Here is a 13,148-nt window from a genome sequence, read left to right as displayed (position 1 = left end):
CTAATATTCACTTAGTACTTGAGAGTTCCCATTCTTTGACATGTTATCTGACTAAATATATGTGTGTAGTTAAAGCTTTTAAGGAGAGCAGACCCCTTCACTCCCTCTCCCTTTTCTCCAGGATTGAAATACTTCAAAGGATGGATGCCTTTGTGGTTTGAGTCTTTAATATGTAAAAACTTGCATTTATTAAATGTAGCCTATGATGATTACGTAGATAGGTGCTGTGCTTCCTTTCCCCAGTTCAGCCTGTGGGAGGTAGACATTGCTTCTCACCAACTCTGAGAATAAGTATACACACACATAGATTTTATATATATATATCCCTTTTTTTTTTTTTTTTTTACATACTTGCTTCATTGTTGTATCTCATCCATAGTATGAGAGTAATTGCCCCTGTACTTTCCAGATCCTTAAGAATTTGTTCAAATGTGCTTTCCTTTAGTGATATTAAGATAACTTAGAGGGAAGTCTGACAAAAGTAGATGAGGAGACATCTTGCTGGGTCAGATGGTAAGCAGTCACTGACAGGCTAGAGAGGCATCAAATGATCTGTGATCAGGTGTGATAGGGTGTATGTGCCTGTATGTAATAAAGGGACAAGATCTGAGGCTGAGGAGGACCACTACTGAACTGTAGTGTCTAGCACTATTATCATCATTCTTAGGCAGCACAATAACCAGAAATTTCTTTGTGACACCTCCCTCAACCCTTTCCCTGCTCATTGGAATCTAATCAAATGCAAATACTTGCTCTTATTGTCCTTTTAAAAAGCAGCCAATAACCAGGAGCTTAATTACCATAAGTAGTTGCAGCTATACCTATGGGTCTTTTCTCTGGAATGTAGCTTTTTAAAAAAAAGTTGACTTATTGTGGGGGTAGGATGGGGAGAGGGGAGTTGAACTGAAAAAATAGTATGTCTTCCTTAGTGTAAATCTTGTTTTCTAAGAGGGCCTACCTTTCCATACTGAATAATTCATAGTCATGTTTCTGAATCAAAAGTATACATCTCTTGGGGCCAGGACTTTACATATTAACTAAAAGAAAAAATACATTTCATAGACGAATCCAGTAATTCAAGTGATCCACTTTCAGAGAGGAAGCTGGCCTTCTGTATTGACCTGACGTGGCTGGTAGCTCAAGGTTTTGACTCTTATAGGCCTTCTCCTTCATGCTTGTCTGGTAAGTGGACATGGGAAGAGTCCATTGTTCCACCTTACACAATGCATCAATGAATTAATTACAAGGCTTTATAAGGCCTAATGTAGCCTTTCTTGATCTTTGACTTCTCTGAGGTTCTACAGAAGTATCTGTAGCCTCCCAACATCATTAAGAAAATACCTTGTTTTGTTTTGTGTTTTTTCAGTCAACATTTCAGATGTCTTTGGGTATAAGCTGCTTGGGGTGAAGCATTTAAAAATAGCATTTGTTTTTCTATGTATAAGTCCTGCTAAATGACAGCAAAGAGTAAAATGTTAACACACGTGCCTCCTCCAGTATTGTGGCCTTTAAAACATTCATGACCTAAAAAACGATTCTTGAGAGCCTGAACTTTGCCTCCCCCCCACCACACTTTTTTTTTTTTAATTAGGAGGTAGAGGGGATTGAACCTGGGACCTTGTATGTATGATGTGAAGGAGGTGCTCAACCACTGAGCTAATCCCACTCCATCCTTGCCTTTTTCTTTTTTATTCCCTTTAAGATTGGGCATTCTTCTTGTTTTTAGAGATTGAAAATGACAGTATTACAGTGTCTGTATATTTTGCTTGAGTTATGTTTTTAACCTTACCTAATGGAAACACTCAACTATTGGGATTAATACGAGGATTTTCAATTAGTCTTTCACAACTTGTACTACCCTAAGGAGGTTCCTGTTCACTTTGGCTTTTGTAGAAGGATGTGAATTTAATCCAGTTTCTATGTTGATTACTATGTTAACTGTCTTAATTTAGCAATTCAAATTTATCTGCCTATACCAAACAAAAACTCTGCTACCAAACTGGGAGTAGTTGATTTCTTTTTCTTATTTTCCTGCTATCCTTTTTTAAGTTACATAACCAAAGGATAGTATGGAAATTAATTAGGCCCACTGAGGTTGGAATGAAAGAATGAGGTTGGAATGATTCCTCTTCATAAGGTAGGGATTTAGTGTATTCCAGTCTGTGACCAGGATCCAGTTAACCCATGCCTGAACACTCACTGCTGTAGAAGTGTATAAATAGCCCTGTTGAAGAAGATAGATTTTAAAGTTTACTTCCATTTCACAGAATGTAACTTATTCTCATTACCGTTGTTACCTCTCTTTACTTTGTTTTTAAGTATTTTGGGGGAAACTTTTAGATATTTTCTTATTTGAATCCCAAAAGCTTTTTAAGGGGACTCTGAAAGTTTATGAATTAGTTTCCAACATAATATACTCTGTACAGTAGCTACATTTGTTAAATTACTCTTGAGTTTTGATTTCACATTTGCTCTTTGCTATTAACTGAATCAGTTGCTGAATTCTTCTGTAAAGAACCCTGGCATGCATGGAATAACTCGATTATTTGTAAATTCACATTTCTGTAGGATTTACTTAAGGAGTTTTTTTTTTCTTTTTTTCTTTTTTCCGCTTTTAAGAGACAACTCTATAGAAGCTCTTCCTCTGTTTATTCATCTTGTATTCTTAGTGCCCAGAACATAATGAATGCTTTGGTGGTTTGTTTGAATATGAGTAGTTGTAAACCAGTGTCTTCATAATGCATTTAAACAGTTTACTGATGCATTTAAAGTGGCATCTCAGTAACATGCTTCTTTCTGGAGATAGCCAGCATCTGACTTGTTTTCACCACTGACCTTGATACCACACTGGTTGGAGTCTCCATCATCCTACATCTGGATTTTAGCAGTTGCTTCCTGCCTGGTCCTACTTCCAAAGTTAAGTCCTCCTATAGACCCTACACACAATTTATTTTCACATTAACCCAGTATTCTTGCTCAAAATCTTTCTAGGTTTTCTTCCTTCTTTTTTGGCCTCCAAGTCTTTAAGTGGTCTGGAGTTGTTACTTGTTTGACTCATCTGCTTCTACTCTCCCTCTAGCTCCTTGGTGTTACTTGTATACAGCAGGGGAGCTCTGCCTTGGCTGTTCCCTCTACCTGGAATGTTTCTCTTATAGATAACCCTTACGGTGCTCTGTGCATTCCTGTGCATCACCACAAACTTGGTGGCTTAAAACCACAATTTTACTGCCTTAAAGTTGTCGAGGTCAGAATCTGAAATGAGGCTCACTGAGTCAAGATCAGGGTCTCAGCAGGGCTTTGTTCCTTCTGAAGCTGTAGAAGAGAATCAGTGCCTGTAGCAGTTTGATATGGTTATGAATTCCAAAAATAAATATTGGATTATGTATGTAATCTTTTCTTAACCTGGGCATGATTAAGTTATGATTAGGGCTTTGATTGGGCCACATTATTAGGGCACTGAGCCCCCACCCCTTGGTGTGTGGGAACTCGCAGATAAAAGGCATGGCAAAGGACAGAGCTTGAGGATTTCTGATGTTGGAGTTTTGATGTTGGAGTTTGATGCTGAAGTCTTAAGATGGAGCCCCAGGAAGTCAGCACATGGAGGAGAGAGAAGCAAGCCCCAGGAAGACAGGAACCCTGAGTCAGGCGAAGAACACAGAGGAATAGAGAGGGCTCCTTAGACACGACAGAAACCCCAGGGAGAGAGACAGAGCCATTCACCTGATAGTCTACAGCTGACATTGTGGAGAAAGGCAAAGTCTAGAGAGCCTCATAGTCTACAGCTGACCTTGTGGAGAAAACAGAGGAGCTGAGCCCAGAGGAACCCAGGAAGCCTGGACCCTCACTGACGTCAGCAGCCATCCTGCTCCAACGCATGAAAATAGACTTTGGTGAGGGAAGTAACTTATGCTTATGGCCTGCTATCTGTAAGCTCCTACCCCAAATAGTACCCTTTATAAAAGCCAACAGGTTTCTGGTATCTTGCATCAGCATCCCTTTGGCTGACTAATACAGTGCCCCTGCTTTTTCCAGCTTCTAGAGGCTGCCCCTGTTCTTGGCTGATGGCCCCTTCCTTCTTCAAAGCCAGCAGTGGCCAGTTAAGTCTGTCACCTTCCTCTTTCACCTGTAAGGACTCTTGTGATTACATTGGGCCCAACTTGGTAATCCAGGCCTCTCCCCATCTCAGGATCATTAGATTAGCATTCCTTAATGCTGTCTTCAACCTTAAGTCCCCCTTGCCATGTAACACAGTATCCACAGGTTCTGGGGATTAGGATGTGGACATCTTGGGGCGAGGTGGGCAGAGGAGAGCATTATCTTACTTATCATAGCATTTAACTTTCATTATCTTTTCTCTTTCCACCAATGGCTCAAAGCTCACTTTCTCAATGAGGCTACTATTTGATAAAGGAAAATATTCACTTCCTTTCCCCACATTTCTCAGTTCCCCTTCTGCTGCTCTGCACACTTATTTCTAGTTAATATACGAAGTGATTTTCTTTGTCTATTCCTTGTTGTACACAACTCTTCCTTCAGTTATATACTCTAGGATGCTGCTTCATTGCTATATCTCAAGCACCTGGAACTGAGCCTAACTCAACAGAGTTGCATGCAAATGTTTGTTGAATGAATGGATGGCTGAACAGGGTGTGAAATTTAAGCAAACCTTTTTCACTTGATTTTTATCATTGCACTACATGGATCCCTTAATGTAATATCTGGAGTGAAAGGGTCTTAAACTCATTAACTCTCTAACCTCAGAGCTTTTTAATCTTGCCTGCTCTGTAACTACAAAACTCCAGAAACATGAATTGGAAAGATTTCTGTAGTTTGTTTGTAGGAGGCATAAAGGACCAAGAGACAGAGAATATTAGTGTTTGCTGCCAAAGAACATTTTCTTTGACTCCCACGGCTTTTTGAAGCATTGTCTCTGGGAGCTCTTGGACCCTTGTTAGCCCAAGGCCAAAAATTCTGAGTTTGAGGCTGAGGGATTCTAGAACCTGTGAGGCAGTTCAAGTGGTATGGGCTTGGGAAGGGCTCTTGAAAGGGAGTCTAGCATTGCAGATATATCATAAAGCTTGAAGACACAAACCTTTATTGTTTTACAAGCTAGGAAGCAAAGTTTAGAGCAGGAGTTCTTAGCCAGGAGTCCATGGACCTCTGTGAGCTTGAATTGAAAAGTGAAAATAACATTGTTTTGGTGGGGACGTGTTGGTGCGGCTGTAATATATTTATTAAATAGTATACTGTATAGTGTAGGACTTACTCAGAGGTCCGTGGTTTTCACCTGACTGGCAAAGGGGTCCGTGGAACATAAGTTAATAATTCCTGGCTGAACTGTTTGGCTCATTACTGTAACTGACATGCTGGCCTTATAATTTTACCACTTGGTTGATTATCCCACTGCTTAATTTAAATGTATTCTGAAATTTCAGTGCATCTTGAAAATGTTATTTTAGTGTTGTAAATGGGAAGGATAAAACATGCTTCTATAGGAATGTGCCTGTTAGACAAATGACCCTATCAACTGCTTACCTAGCTCATTTATAGACTCTTATTAATTATTTCACCAATTATTTTGAGTGCTTTAGCTCCCTGCTTCGAGTCCCAAAGCAAGATGCTTTTTGGCCAAGTTGCTATTTTATCGTCTCCCCTCCCTCCCCCACCTACTGACTCTCCCCCTCCCGCCCCCCAGTCGCTGCCCGCCTCCTTTTTTTAAAAAAATAAGCTTGACTCCTGAATTTAGATACCAATGGTTTCTGTTCACTTTGTAACTTGGCCTTCAGAGAGGCTCGTGGTTTGAGGAAAGTCGTTGCACTGGACTGATTCTGCCTTGGTGCTGTGCTAGTCAAGGTATTCCTCAGTTATGCTATTTAACAACAATTTGGGTTTCATTGGGTGAGGGTGGCTGATTGAGTGCGCCCAAATTGAAAATATGCTTTCATGATTTTCTCTGGTTTGAAGTACTTCGAGGTGGGACAGAAAAACAGGTTAACTAGTTTGTGCTCATTTAGGGAGGCGACTGCCCTTTCATTCTCCATTTTTAAAAGGAGCTTTTCTTTTTCTTTTACCTATTTTTGAGTGCTTAGTTTGTCCTGGCCTCTGAAACGAGGAAGTGACTGGGGGTATTCCAGGCAGATGGAACTGTGTGAGCAAAGACAGAAAAGTGAATGTGCTGAGACTCTTTGAGGGAAAAGGAGTGGTTCAGATTTTTAGGCACTTAAATAAGTGGACTGATAAAAATAGGTATAGAAATTTTAAATGTCCTGTTTATACAGCATAGTTTGTACTTAGCTTGACAGGCACCAGGGAGCTCTTGAGGACTGAGGGAGTCAGTCTGAGAATAGCCTGAAGGTGGATTAGGATGAACGGGTACTGCTTTAGGCAGCTGCAGTGTGGTGGTCCAGGAACCCTGATGGATCATCAGCAGTCCTCTTTTGTGGCTCTAACCCATAGACCACTGGTCCCCAATTCAGGAGGTTTCCAGGTTTTTGAAACCTTTTTTTCCCTTGTAGATATTACACTAAGTGATCTTCAAGAGAACTTTCAGAATATATTTAAGACATTTATCAACATATTTATTAATCTCTCTTGTTTGTTGACTCTCTGCAAGAGGTTTGAAAATAGGAAAGAAACTATTTACATTAACTTGCAGACCTTTTTGGCAGGAAATTTAGAGTTAGGGACTTTGGACCATGGATACTTTTCTCCTGTGACCAGGAAACTGCTAGACCTGCTTGACTTCTCAAATTCGTACTGTTCCTCGATAAGGGAAATCAAATTACAGTACTGATTTCCTAAATTCCACTATTGCAGGAAACTGTGGATATTAATGTACATGGAGGGCCTTTTCAATTAAAAAAAAATTTAAATTTCCTTTATGACTTTTTGAAAGTAAACTGTATGTGGAAACACAGAGATCACTTCCCCTCTTCCTCAAAAAAGTCCATGCTCCCCCCAAACTAACATCTTAGCATTACCTTTATCCCTTGGAGCCCAGTGAAGTTTTAGAATATCCTAACTGATGTATGTCAAAGTGCCTTTTCACAGATAATAGGAAAAGCATTCTGGATTGGCACAATTGATATCTAAATTAAGAGACAAACCTATATTGAAACATTTTTTCTAGACCTTAAAATTAATGCCTCTGTATTGCTGGAATGTGGCCTTTTTTTCCCTTCCAAGGAGTTTTTGAGCCAATGGAATCTATTAATAGTGCACAGCCCGGTTTTCTGTGGTAGATTGAGTAGAACAAAATCGTCCGTCCTTAAGTGAAGGGGAAGTAGCTTTACATTTTTAGTAACTGAATTGTAGGCCAGCATAAAGGTAAGGGTCATGTGAACAACTTATTTATAACTTCCTATAAAAGGTATGTGTCTGCCTCAAGCAGAGAGACTGTCTGGGGTGCTTGAAATATAAAAATGCAGTAGAATCATTTTCCATATACAGCCTTCCTTGCTAGTTGGTACAATAAAGTGATTGTTCCCATCCCTGGAGCTTTCAGAAAGAAGGGTGTCAATAGATTAGCTCATTAGTCTCTGCCTCCTATGGAATACAACGCTGAGGCCATCATATTTGAATCTATGGTTTTATGTAGTGAGGAGTGTTTAGCTATTAACTACTAAGGGTATACAGGAGACGTATATTTAAGATTGATTTATAAACTGCTGGGTGTGGGCCTCCTATCTGTTTTGCTTATGTAGTCTTAACTGCAATTAGCAGGTTCTGGTCATAATATTTCGTGGGTATATAGAGCTTTACTTTTTCATATGTTTTTACTTTTTAAAGAACATAATGTCAGATTGAACTTTGTGGTCACAGTGGGAGAAGGGAAGAAGAGTAAAACATTTTCATGGCATCCTTTAAAAAGTATGCTTAACCCTTTTGGTAGATGCCAGAAAATGGAATCCATTTTTACATGTTCATGTCATCACTAATGTCAATAGAGAATTATGTATTTCCAGGCTTAATTCTAAGGGTAAAATTTCTATAATCACAAATATGTAAGTAAAAGATGCTTTTGATCCTTCTTTGTTCTCATAGTCTGGTTTTAGACAATGTTTTCTGAATATTGACCATTTAAAAAAGCATATTTATGACATAAAAGTAAACTTTGGCATTTGTGCCAATATTGTGGTTCTGTTTAGTATTTGGGCAAGTTACAGTAAGTGGTAAATGGCCCATTAACTATATTGGAGGCCTCATAGCAGCACTAATTTCAGATCGTGCTGGGTTTACAATTTACATATTAAAAAATGTTCACTTGAATTCATTCCGGGACAAAGCTGACATCCTATATAAGCATTATTCCAAACAATCCTATTTATTGGTCCAATTATTTCAATTGAAAGATGCTGGTTTACTGCCTCTCAGTATATGTGAACAATTCTCAGTGAAACTGTTAGAGATTGGTTTGACTGTGGTGGCAGAATAACCTCACAGAGTTTCTATTCACTTTTAATTTTAAGTCCCAGGATTAAGAATCATTTGTAGTGTAATGTAACAGAGTAAGCAAATAGAGCTTCTCTTAATGCCCTTTCAATACTTGGGGGAAGGAGTGCTTTTATGTAAAGCACAATCACTTATCAATTGCATCATCTCCTTTTCTCACTATAAAATTTCATTCACATTTCCTCCCTTCTCCCACATCCTTAAGAGCAGCATGCAATATTTTGCTTCTTTTTTTTTTTTTGAGATGTGGTTTAAGGTAGTACTTCAGGATAGATACCAAGAAAACTAGTTAATATTGTTTTAAAAATCAGGCTTTTAATTAAAAATGCTTACATTTATGTAAGAAACCTACATGTTGAAATGAATTTGGAAAGATTAGATTGGAATTGCCTCAAATTCAATTAAGCCACACTGCATGGACGTGCTGGGAATATCAATACAATCACTGTAAATTTTGTACAAACTGATTTGTTGCATTATCTTGTTCATCTAACATACGGTACTTTTTGTGTCCATATTGCAGACGGCAACTCCAAACTAACATGGCAGTCAGACTGTGTGATGTGGCTTCTCTGCTTAGAAGTGGTTCGTGGGCAGCAGAGCCTTGGACCGGGGTCTGTGGGATTTTTCTTAAATTCTGTAGGCTACTTTTTAGCATGTTGCAGGAGTGCTGAGGCCATACCAAACACTTGAACCTTTCATTTGGCATACTAATTATTCATTTAACCTATTGTGGTATGGCTGTCATTAGGACTTAAAGCACATTGCAATTTTAACTATAGTGGTATGTGTAGAATCGGAACCATGCTCTTTTTATCATCTAAATTAGGATTTAGCGCAGACTCAAAAGAGTGACAAGCTTTTTTTTTTAAAACAAAAAGTTTTGGTATGGTCTAAATACTAAGTTACCATAATTCTTTACATTCTGTTTACTATGTATTTTTTTGGTTACTAAATTTTGAAGTTATTTACCATTCCTATGCTCAAAAAAATTTTTGTTGAAATTGTAAATCTGGCTGAAAATTATTTGCCCAGTAACTGTTGAAAGAGTTTGCATTCTGTGAACAGTTGTGTTGAGCCTATCAATGGAATATGCATTATTTGTAAAATATAGCACATTAGTATCATTTTATTCTGAGCAGATGGTCCTATAGCTGAGAGATGCTGTAATTTTCAGCACACACAGCCTACTGCAGCTGTTCACTTGAATGTTGGCTTAGGAACTCATTCTTGCCACCTGAACATGGAAAGAAATGTGCAATTAAGTGAAGAGAAAGTGTTGTCCTTGTTAAATCCTGCTAATTTCAGTCAGTGAACACCTTATATTTCAAATGCCATCCCAGTGAGCTTTAGTCCTAATCTCACATTTGGGGCTCATAGGTTTTACACCTAACTTAATTTTTGAACAGGGCTTTGTTTTAATTGCTCTTAGCCACTCTCATCTTGTAGCATATTGTTGCTGGGCAAAGGTTAACTACACAAGAATTTTGCTGTGAAAAAAGTGATCCACAGCTAATATTCTACAAACAGGAATAATTATGTTTTATTAGGAAATGTGAAGCAACCTTTCTCAGTTTCAAATATAATGGTTAATTATAATAAGATCCAGATAATGAATTATTTCAGTGCCCTTTTTTAATAGAGATTTCTAAGGATTTCTTTATTTTTCTTTACTCCTTTAAGTATTCCCTGTGAGAGAGAGGTAGCTTGCAGCTTATAGAATAAAAAAGGAAATGAAGTCATGGAGGGGGTTACAGGTGGTTTGATATTTCACAGGTATTCTGGATTTTGTCTCCTTTATTTTTAAATTAAAAAAAAAATCACAACAGCAATGATTCTTGACCAGTCTCAATCTGTCCTATGCTGCCTTCTTTTATAAATATCTTTTGGCAGTAGAGATTTCTTATTTCTTCCTAAATGCCTATCCACTGATGTGCCCTCTTATTTTTCTTAGGCAATAGGCTTTTTAAAAAGGTTTTTTCGCTATCTTTGTAACCCTGTTTCCCTCTACTTTGCTTTTTTTCCCCTTGCCTCAAATTCTTTGCCTTTTGTATGTTAAATTTCCCTAAAACGAGCTTTCAGACTTGACAGTTTCGAGCATTTCTTTGTGGAGATGAAAAATGTATTGAATGACTTACGGAGGGTAATCCTTTCAATGATGCTGTGATTTTTGGATTTTACCCGCCCCAAATCTTGGCTTGCCAGAGTAGGTAGTTATTCAAAGATGCTTTTGGAAAATTTAGGGCTGTAGTTTGTGACTCTTTTGCTGAAAGAGTATAGGACTGGTTTTTAGGAAACGAGATCCAGAATTGCTTAGTTAAGTGATTTTTAGAGTAGTCTGAACAGTTTGAGGCCATTTTCCTCAATTCTGCTATTTATCTGGTATTTGGAGTTTATAGATACTTTATTGCTTGCATTTTCAACAGGCTTATGTGCTCAAATGAAAATTCCTTGGGCTGGTCTGTTTGCAAATGTTGATATATTTACATTGTTGTTTTGGTGAACCGAATAGGTTTTTCTTTTTCTTAAAATCAGTCAAGGCAAAATACCATGTTGAATTGTTTTGGAGTTTTATTTTGATGCTGTAGACCAGTTGCCAACTGATCAAGTGAAAGAGGATGGTTGGTGATCTTTAACTTCCAAGGTTGACAAGAATGGCCTATTAGATTGTCCAAGATAAAGTATTCATAGCTACATTCCCAAGTTATCATATAAATCCTTTTTATTCCCTAACATATAACATCTGATAATTTTCTTATTTCTAATCAACAGAAGTACAAGATATTGTCAATCAAAAAGTTTTCAATATGTAACCAAAACAGTACATGTTGACAAATTTATGTTTTTTAAAGCAAGTACACTTGCTCCTTGATTTTAAGTTCAATGTCTGTCAGTTAAAGGGAATTGAACATCTTAGGCTAACTGAAAATCTCTTCAAAGTTAGGGAGATCATTTTTTAGTTTGTTTTTGGTAGCATGTTAAGCACTTCTATTTATACTTTGATTTTTAGGCAGGGCTCAACTTTATGTGCCCTTTGTCTTACTAAATTTCCTCAAGTCTGTGGACACTACAGGTGAGTTAAGGGTATGTGAATAGACCCAGAATGTGATTGTAGACAATGTTTAATTTCAAATTTAAATTGTGCTTAGGTGCATGTATGGAATATGTATGTGAAAGTATAATTGTTATCTTAAATTGGATAGCTAATATGAAGTAAAAATTAGCATAGGTGGTGTAATTTTGTTGAAGGTTTATTGTAATTTCAGGAGAGTGACTTGTGTTTAGTGACAAGTGTTTAAATTCTTGGCTGGAATCTTTAATAGGTTGTGAAATATGAATTCTGACATGTCTTATTTTCTGTGTTTTTAGCAGGTAATTGCTGCCATGGAAACACAACTGTCTAATGGGCCGACTTGCAATAACACAGCCAATGGTCCCACCACCATAAACAACAATTGCTCATCACCAGTTGACTCTGGGAACACAGAGGACAGCAAGACCAACTTAATAGTCAATTACCTTCCTCAGAACATGACACAGGAGGAACTAAAAAGTCTTTTTGGGAGCATTGGTGAGATAGAGTCCTGTAAGCTTGTAAGAGACAAAATAACAGGTAGGTAGCTTTATATCGATTACTATTTTTTTAAAAGAATTTGTTTCAAGGTATTAGGAAATGATGTTGGCTACTTATAAATCATTCGGTACTGCAGTTTTACAAATTCCTATCTTCTTTCTGTTACTGACTACATCAAAGTATGAAGCAGTTATGAGAGGGTTTTTTTTTGTGTGTGTTTAAAGCATAAAACGTTTTTTGGGCAGCATATATTGTAACTGGGTCTTCAGATACTCTGAGTGGGGTAAGAAAATCTTTGAAAGATGTTTTTAAAGGGTGTGTGTGTCTGGGGAAGGAAATGTCATGTTAACCTTTATTTTTTAGTTCACTGAGTTTACATGATCTAGCATTTCAACAGGAGATACAAGAAAAATATTGTGTTTTGGATAGGAAAGAAGTTTCTTGATGTCCTTTCCCTTAAGTCTGTATAGTCCTTCTGCATACAGTTTACATGACAGAGTAAATGGTAAAATTCACATTGTCAAAATATAAATATTTACACAGATGTAATTTGAGTGTAACAAGATCTTGTGATCTGTTCCTTAACAAGGAAAAGTTGAAATATGAGTGCCCCCTCTTATCATAAGGATAAGAATGAAAGGTTTGGGTAATTTGGTCTTGAGGATACAGTTTGAATCCTATGTAGTTAAGAATCTTAGTGTTTTGTAAGAGTTGTCTAATTTTTAGAATAAGACAAAAATAAGGAACATGTTCTTGGGTAGAATAGTTAATGCTTCCTGCAGTTGTTTTCAAACACTAAAAAATTTGTTAACTGTAAACAATTCCCTTAGCTTTTCATGATTGTTAAATTTGAGTCATTATGTGTGTGAAATTACATGGCTTTTAACCAAAAATATAAACTAAATATTTGAAAAGATGAAAGGATACCTAAAGGTAAAGATTGAAGTGAGGAGTCTTGATTCTTAAGTAGTCATGTGTCCTTGGACAAGTCACCTTTCGGTTTTAGGTTTCCATTGATAAAATGAGATATAGGAGGCTGGGGAGGGGGTTACACTGGGTAATTCTAAGGTAAATTTTGACTTTTTCTGTGATAGTACCTATATCTATCAGCTATTTCTGTTAC

The 13,148-nt window shown here is 37.4% G+C and overlaps 1 protein-coding gene across 37 annotated transcripts in view; it reads left to right on the top strand.

Annotated features, from left to right (window-relative positions):
• ELAVL2 (ELAV like RNA binding protein 2) overlaps nt 1–13,148 on the top strand; it is a 137,470-nt gene that overhangs the window by 51,691 nt on the left and 72,631 nt on the right. For 19 of the 37 annotated variants that reach the window (XM_012526611.4, XM_071216772.1, XM_071216786.1 and 16 more), the window contains 2 exons: nt 8,975–9,065; nt 11,821–12,064. In XM_012526611.4, coding sequence (XP_012382065.1) covers nt 8,994–9,065; nt 11,821–12,064 — 316 coding nt within the window. In that variant the 5' untranslated portion in view covers nt 8,975–8,993. The remainder of the gene's footprint in view (nt 1–8,974; nt 9,066–11,820; nt 12,065–13,148) is intronic. The other 18 variants (XM_071216793.1, XM_058301947.2, XM_071216791.1 and 15 more) reach the window with 2 other exon arrangements.

Source organism: Dasypus novemcinctus, chromosome 8 (genome assembly GCF_030445035.2).
Source record: "Dasypus novemcinctus isolate mDasNov1 chromosome 8, mDasNov1.1.hap2, whole genome shotgun sequence".
Classification (NCBI taxonomy): Eukaryota; Metazoa; Chordata; class Mammalia; order Cingulata; family Dasypodidae; genus Dasypus; species Dasypus novemcinctus.
This window is presented reverse-complemented; position numbering and strand designations above follow the sequence as displayed.